At 36.8% G+C, this 7,721-nt stretch overlaps 1 protein-coding gene across 1 annotated transcript in view; it reads right to left on the bottom strand.

The window, feature by feature from the left end:
- LOC104083097 (fibronectin type-III domain-containing protein 3a) overlaps nucleotides 1–6,117 on the bottom strand; it is a gene marked incomplete at its 5' end in the record, with an annotated part of 16,584 nt that extends 10,467 nt beyond the window's left edge. The window contains 5 exons of the mRNA XM_009586467.1: nucleotides 495–608; nucleotides 1,703–1,878; nucleotides 1,968–2,073; nucleotides 3,982–4,100; nucleotides 5,995–6,117. Coding sequence (XP_009584762.1) covers nucleotides 495–608; nucleotides 1,703–1,878; nucleotides 1,968–2,073; nucleotides 3,982–4,100; nucleotides 5,995–6,117 — 638 coding nt within the window. The remainder of the gene's footprint in view (nucleotides 1–494; nucleotides 609–1,702; nucleotides 1,879–1,967; nucleotides 2,074–3,981; nucleotides 4,101–5,994) is intronic.
- Between the last annotated feature and the right edge of the window lie 1,604 nt (nucleotides 6,118–7,721).

Here is a 7,721-nt window from a genome sequence, read left to right as displayed (position 1 = left end):
TAAATAAAATAACTAAATACTGTAAACAGTATTCCCAGATAGAATCTTCCTTTTTACAAGATTAATTTTTATCTATTGCATTTTTCAAACAGGTATCTAAATACTACGGATTTCTAGGAAGTCTGTGATGCTTTTGCTACATTATTACTGATGTAATTATATAAAATTAAATCAGGTTATAAAAACAGCAAATGCACAATAATCTATTGTATTATATGGATATATTCGCTCTGAGGAAAGATAACTACATTAAAGAAAAATTTTAAGAAGAGCCTGCATCACTCAGGAATGCAGTGCAGCAGTTGTGGCAAAACTCTTAAATTCTTAAATGAAGGAACAAATTAAGATCTCAAGTACCTGCAGGCTGCCAACTTACAGCTGTCACATATTGGTATGATGAATGACTTTAAGGTTTTACCTACGAAGTATTGGATAATCAGGTAAGTATGTTTAAAAATGTGATTACAATACAGTCTTAAGCATGGCATTCTTACCTCCCATGACACCTGAGCACATGCAGCAGATCTGCATGCCACTTGAGGGGGCTTGCACTGATCTGGTGGTCCAGGTGCTGTAGTTATTTCACATTTTTCCGAGTAAGGTCCAAACTATTAAAAAGGGAGTTGATACAACTAAATTGTAAAAATAAAATTACTACTTTATAAATAACATTTTACCATAATAGAGACATATAATAGCAGCCTGAAACTTTGTATTTCTTGCTTATAAAATAAATCTTTGTGGACTGTGGATTCAGGATTTATTTCAGTATCTGACTATTCTCCAGAAGAGCTGCAAGACTCTTCTTCTTTATAGCAAATGCAATCAGAATAAATTTGACACTTCAAACTCTCAGGCAAAACAAGTACTATCTAAATCTTTATTTTGAAGTTACATATGATGGCTGCACTGTAATGTAACACAATTTGTAATTGCCTATTTGTATCTATCTAAAAGAAATAAAGGATTCAAAAAATGCTTGAGCTATAAACCACTCTTTGTGGGGGGCAGATAAAAAGTTAGGTCAGTGCTTTAAAGCCTTAAGCTGCAGACATCTCCACAAACAGTATCAACTAGCCTGCTAGTTTTATGAAGAGAATGTTGTTGTACAAATGCAAGCAGCCCTGCCCCTCTGTCTTTAAATCAGGACTTTGGATACATAATTAAATAAAGCATGTTCTACAGCAACAATTGATTTAAACACATTTAATACTCCAAATAGAGAAAATATTCTTGTATCTGATAGAATCTGTACTCAGAAGTTAAACTAAATATAAAAAGGAGAGAGTCAGGAAATGCTAATTATTATGTTCTAGAACACCTAACAGCTGTAAAAATAAAGGTCAATCAATTTACAAAGATGTATACAGAAAATAATTTACTACCTTACTTCACATGAGAATATTAAAGTTGCAACAATGCTGTGATAAAATACTTAGCATTTCCTAACCATTTCCCAATGCTATTATTCAGATATAAGGCATAATTAGCTGTTTTCTCTTCCCTTCATCTAAAACCCCCTTTATTATAAGCTGATGTTTAACTGCGTGTTCCCACACAACAATAAGCTATGTGAATCAAATGACTCTGCATTAGGAAATCCTCATTTTAAAATTACTGTTAAATGCTTCTTTTAAAAGAGAAAATCCTTAATAGTGATTGCAGTCTCTGGAACTAATTGCATTTCAGACTGCCTCCTTACCCCAGCCTTGTTAGCTGCTCGCAGTCTGAAGTTGTACATCCTCCCTGGAAGAAGGCTGCCTACTGTGCATTCAACATCAGAGCCTTGGTAAACCTCTCTGTGTTCATCGGTTTCTGTCTGAAACATTTCCAGACCATAACAGGTAATGGGTGAACCACCGTCTACCTGAGGTGGTCCTAAAAATAAGAAAGAAAGAAAAGCTTATTTAATTTTAACACATACCACATTTGGATCCCTTACACTCACTAATAGTTTTAATAGTTACCCCAGCGCAGCTGAATTTCTCTTGCTCTTGGTCTACCCTGTAGCCTTGGAGGTTGGCATGGACCAGGAACCACTGCTGGTGTCTGCACCAGTAAAGAATCAGATGCCTACAAAGGAAAGATAGATTAAGTAAGTCATCTAGGCCAAAACAAGCACTATCAATTATGCCACAAATAAAGGCAAATACTTGAGTCAGAAACAGGATCTTCCATTTTTTGAACTACATCTCCAAATACATGAAGATGCTTAAGTGATCTGGTATGTATTTCTCGTATCTATATAAAACATGCTACAGTAATCACAAAATATGCAAAAATTAACTTTCGTTTTTCTGTTTTGGTACACATGCAAGGGGTAAAATTAAAAACAGTGGTTAATTATCAGTACAAACCTAGTATAGATGCTTGAAATATGACTTGTTCAATGTAAACTCATTCTCTTTTCCATCAAACTACAGTTTAATGATTTCTAAAACCTTACTCTGAGGGATGTATACTTTCTGTGCAAGAACCTCTCAGAAAGCAAAAGTGAGCAGAAAGGTCAATCAGAAGAGATCAAAAAAATTGAGATTTCAACTTTTTCATTGCTTAGTAATACTTAATGTGCAACTTCCACCTCTGATCTGAAGTGCGTGCAAAACTACATAGCATAACAACACCCAGCAGATGGCATTGACTATTCTGGATGCAGACATAAATGAGTCAGAGACAATGCGGGGTTATTAGCTTCAGTGTGATACAGAACAAATATGAAGTTGGTAAGCCTTTTAGTTTACAAGAGAGATGCATCTTAGAGTCTCATTTCATAACTTCTTTCTACATATGTTCCAGAAAGAGTGGGTTGGAAGCTCTGCTGCTTTTCAGTTCCTTTGAAATGTATCATTGCACTGAACAACTGATGTTACTTAGAAAGCAGAATGTTTCTCAGGAGGCATATGTCTATGACAAGCTACAGAAAAGTTTAATTACATCTTTCTTTACTATTCTTCTGTTGATTTCTGATACCTTCAGAAAGTATCAGGACTTTCTGAGAGTTATTTTCTCTTTGGTACTCAAATAATGTTTATTCGAGACTAATGGGGTTGGGCTGTGGCGAAGGAGGTTGGCAGAGCAAAAGTCTCCAAAGACATACATGCACCTGTGGTCAGGTGACTGGGAAGTATACTGCCTTCCCCCTTCCCCTGTACAACAGCAAGCTGAGCTATGGTGAGAGGGAAAGCATTGCAGCTGAGCCAGCACTGAAGGAGTCCAGGTTCATTCTTAAGACAAGGTGTCTGTGGGCAAGGCTATCTTTGCAGGAGACTTCTATGTGGAGGAAGAACACATGAATTTCATATAGTAAAGGGGGGCTGAGAAAGAAATGGCAAACACCAAGAATGCAAGGCTTTAAGATTTTCAGGAGATCAGCTTGACATTTTGGCACTGGAGGCTGAACTACAGTCACAGAAGTGACAGTGCAAGTGTGGTGTATGTAATGTGTATATATGAGAGAGCATAGTACGGCACACCAAATTGTTTGGGAATACTGAAAAGTAGGGCAATGTAAACATTTTGATTGTGGCTGAGACAGCATAGGAAGAGACTACGGAGCACAACCCTGTAAAGCCTGAGGAAACACTCTGTCCTCCCCTGCCTGCTGGGCTGACTTGGCTGCTCAGACAGGGTACTCCACTGACCACATGGTAAACATTTAAATTTACATTCCTGTCTTGGGTTAGACCTTAAGAAATGACATTCTATCAATGTATCACACAGGAAAAGACATAGTATCTGTTTCTGTAAATAAGAAAAAGCACTTTAAAGAAAATACAGTGTCAGAAAAGAATACTCACATTTATTTCTTTAAGAAATGGGAAGAAACTTGAAACACTGTGCATCAATACTGGAACTTTTCTGAGGTACTAATTACGGCTATTTTGTTAGGCACTTCTGTATAATATTTGCTTATTAACTACTGGACCAGATTTTCTTAAAGAGAGAGAAATTTTATTTAATAAAAATATTAGCTCATATTACCATGCTTTGTCCTCCTTCCCCAATGCAATATACACGTAAGCGATAGGAACAGCCAGGATTTAGTCGGTCACACACATGTTCCCTAGCAGCTCCACTGTATATTGTGTCCCATTTGTTTCCTGAAAGGTTAGGAATAAGTGTGCAATGAACCAAGGTGTAATTTGCCACATTTCAGTACCAACCTACACTGGTATCCTAGGCTTCACTAAAGAAGTGTGTGCCTGATGCTTATCAAAAAAATGTAAGGCTTGCTTTGAGTTTCCTGGAAAAAGATCCAATAACTTCATAAAGATAGTTTCGTAGGTAAATTTGTGTAGGTCTGTTGAAGTGAAATATCTTCCTTATTTGGTATTCACATTAACTAGGAGAGAATTTACTTTTAATGAAGTAGTTATTACTGGGCCAGCAAGCACATTCAAACATCATAACCAAATAAATAGGGAACATACAAAACCAAAATTTTCCATGGAAAACAAACTTTTAATTACAACATTCATTTTGCAGACTGTAACTACAGTTTACAATTGATAAAGCTTGTTCCTGTATTCCTGAATGGCCCAGCACTATCTGAAATACTGATTTCATTCTTTGCTATTCAGCCAGATTCTTAAATCAGAAACTCTTTAGCATTCTCTTTCTTTTTAAGAGATTAAGCAGGGAACCTGGGGACTTTTAATTAAATCTTCAACAACTCAATACATCACAGAATTTAGAGGACTGGGAATGAAACATAGTGCACAGCTCACTAAATCTGCATGAAAGGCTCGGGTAAATCATTCCAAAAGTGACTTAATGTGGACATGCGATGGAATAAGGAAAGTGATAGACTAAGTATCAAAAGAACCACAGCTGAGACCCCTGATAGGGCTGCCATTACAATCTGGGGACAGTGTGCTGTCTTAATCTCACACAGCACTGTAGAAGTATAAACTTTCATTCTCAGTGTCATGGTTTAATCCCAGCTGGCAACCAAGCACCACACAGCCGCTCACTCACTCCCCACCACGCTCAGTGGGATGGGGAGAGAATCGGAAGGGTAAGAGTGAGAAAACTCGTGGGTTGAGATAAAGACAGTTTAACAGAACAGAAAAGGAAGGGAAAATAATAATAATAACAACACCACCACTAATAATGATAGAATATACAAAATGAGTGATGCACAATGCAATTGCTTACCACCCGCACTGACTGATAACCAAGTAGCGATCACTACTTCCTGGAACATGCCTACCATTCATATACTGAGCACGACGTCACATGGCACGGAATACCCCGTTGGCCAGCTGGGCTAGCTGTCCTGGCTATGCTCCCTCCCAGCCTCTTGTGCACTTGGCAGAGCATGGAAGCTGAAAGTCCTTGACTATAGGGTACTTAGCAACAACTAAAAACATCACTGTGTTATCAACATTCTTCTCATACTAAATCCAAAACACAGCACTAGGAAGAAATCTAACTCTGTCCCAGCCAAAACTAGGACACTCAGTGTGACTGTGTTTCTGAATTTAATGAGGTTACTTAAGAGGTCTAGATTTTAAAATAATTTAGCTGGATAGCTTTATGTCCAGTTTAGAAATATTGTTAATTTCCCTTCTGTATGAAAGAACAGAAAAGCAAATAGCAGAAACAGTTATCCCAACTGCATCACTGTTCTCCTTCAACAGTGATAAATGGAGCACTAGTTTTTCCTTCATCTGTCACACATCCAACAAAGCTATGTGGCCCTGTCTTCCTGCTCTAAAATGTCAGAAATGTGTAATTTCATTTCCAAAACAGAATACACCTAATTAATAAGTTAAATACGGAGCATCTCTTTTGACACAGTTTTATGGCATCTTCTTTCTAACCCAGAGAAAAAGAACCTCTTGTATACAAGCATCAACATCCCTATTTTTTCAATGGCAGTCCCTTGTAATAACTTTCCCTATCATAACACACATTTTACTCTTCCCACAGGTGCACACATGCAGAAAAAAAGAACACAGCTGAATGCCAACATATGCTCCTAATACTTACCATTTAAACCTTCAGACATTTCCACAACATATGTATTTATTGCTGCTCCTCCATTGTCTTTTGGTGGATCTATAAAAAACAGCAATATTCCTACTAGGCGAGGTAAATGAAATGGTTTTGTAGCTTTTGGGGAGAATTTACAAAAGGCAAAATTAACAGCCGACTGGAGATGGGTGCTTATTTAGACTGAGAGCATCCTAGCTAGCCACAGCATCCTAGTTTAGGACAGCCGCAAATCACTCAAATTCTCCACTATGCGAAGCTGCCAGCTCACAACCCTACTGTACACTCTACAGATGAAGAGTGACAAGTGAATCAGGCACCTGGGAGATGCCACAGGAAACATTTCAGTTAGTCTGAAGTGCCATGGAAGGCTGCCTGATTATGGTTTCAGGGACATAGATCCTAATGGTCCTGTAATTTGGACTGCAGATAGGAGATTATCGTACTGATTTGCATATAAGGATATTTCAAAATGATTTAAGGACAAGATTTCAAAAACCTAAATATTTTGGGAGAGAACAGAAGTCAGGAGTTCTAAATGAAAACTTCATCTCTTAGATTTTTAATACATTACTAGAAATTGAGTGCTCTATCCTCCCTGGTACAATATTCATGGACAAGATATGAACCTACAGACCTACCTTTGACATATAATCCTACCACCCTTTCTCAGAGCTGACTTAGAGAACAGCAGAATTAAAATAATGTGAAAAACCAACATTTTGGACAAATATAAAGACAGCATGATACTTCAACACAGAAGGGTACTGCTGCAACAACATTACATTATGTAAGTGCTGGATGAAATGGTGTTGGCTCTTAGGCAAGGGTTACAGATCATATCACACCTGCTAAATAAAATAAGACTTATTATATGGCGCATAGCACTTTTTTTGTTGGAAGGTAACGAATTACTCCAAATGAAAAAGAAAATTATCACTTATTAAAAAAAAGAGAGTATTACTGTTCAAAATAATGACTATTAAAGGTTTTATATAAAAATACATATTTTAGATAGTTTTCAATTTACAAATTAGGTATTTCTAATAACTTCATACATTATGTGTCATCCATAAAAGATAAACTATCAGGCCCTGATGGAGCAAAGCACTCTGGAAAGATGCAAGACTGGACTTGCTGAGTACTACTTATACTCTACAAGTAGCTTTCTTATTGTTAGTGCAAAAGAATTAAACACACTATTAAACAGAAATAGCTAAGAAGTTTAATTATCTGTGACAATAAATAAAACGTTTATCTGTGTGATTTTCTGCTAAAGCACTGCATCTAACAGTACTGTTTCACCTTCTCCTATTTCAGAGCATAAGGCTAAAAAAACCCTGAGCCTAAGGAAAAGTTTCTTAAGATCCCTAGTGAATAAAAATATTTATCTATCAAAACCAAACACTTTGAAGAGATAGGTTGAACTTTGATCTTCTCTTTTGATAAGAACCCAGAATTTCGTGGCATCTACTTTTTGTGCCAGAGAAACAGAACTTCTTAGTACACAAATTAACACTACTCTTTTTTTAATTATTGTAGTCCCCTGCAATAACAGTCCCTATTACAATTTGTATATTATTCTTCCCACATAATTACACTATTATACTGCCACCCTAAGTATTTTGAATCAATATTTTTCTCTTAGTTCCATAAAAATGGATCATAACGGCTCAGTTGACTGAAGTGTTACTGAAGTAAAACCTGGCCTTCTATATAGAAAT

This window comes from Fulmarus glacialis, unplaced genomic scaffold, assembly GCF_000690835.1.
Source record: "Fulmarus glacialis isolate BGI_N327 unplaced genomic scaffold, ASM69083v1 scaffold10541, whole genome shotgun sequence".
Lineage (NCBI taxonomy): Eukaryota > Metazoa > Chordata > Aves > Procellariiformes > Procellariidae > Fulmarus > Fulmarus glacialis.
Note: the sequence above shows the minus strand (reverse complement) of the source record. Positions and strands in the feature narration are given on the sequence as shown.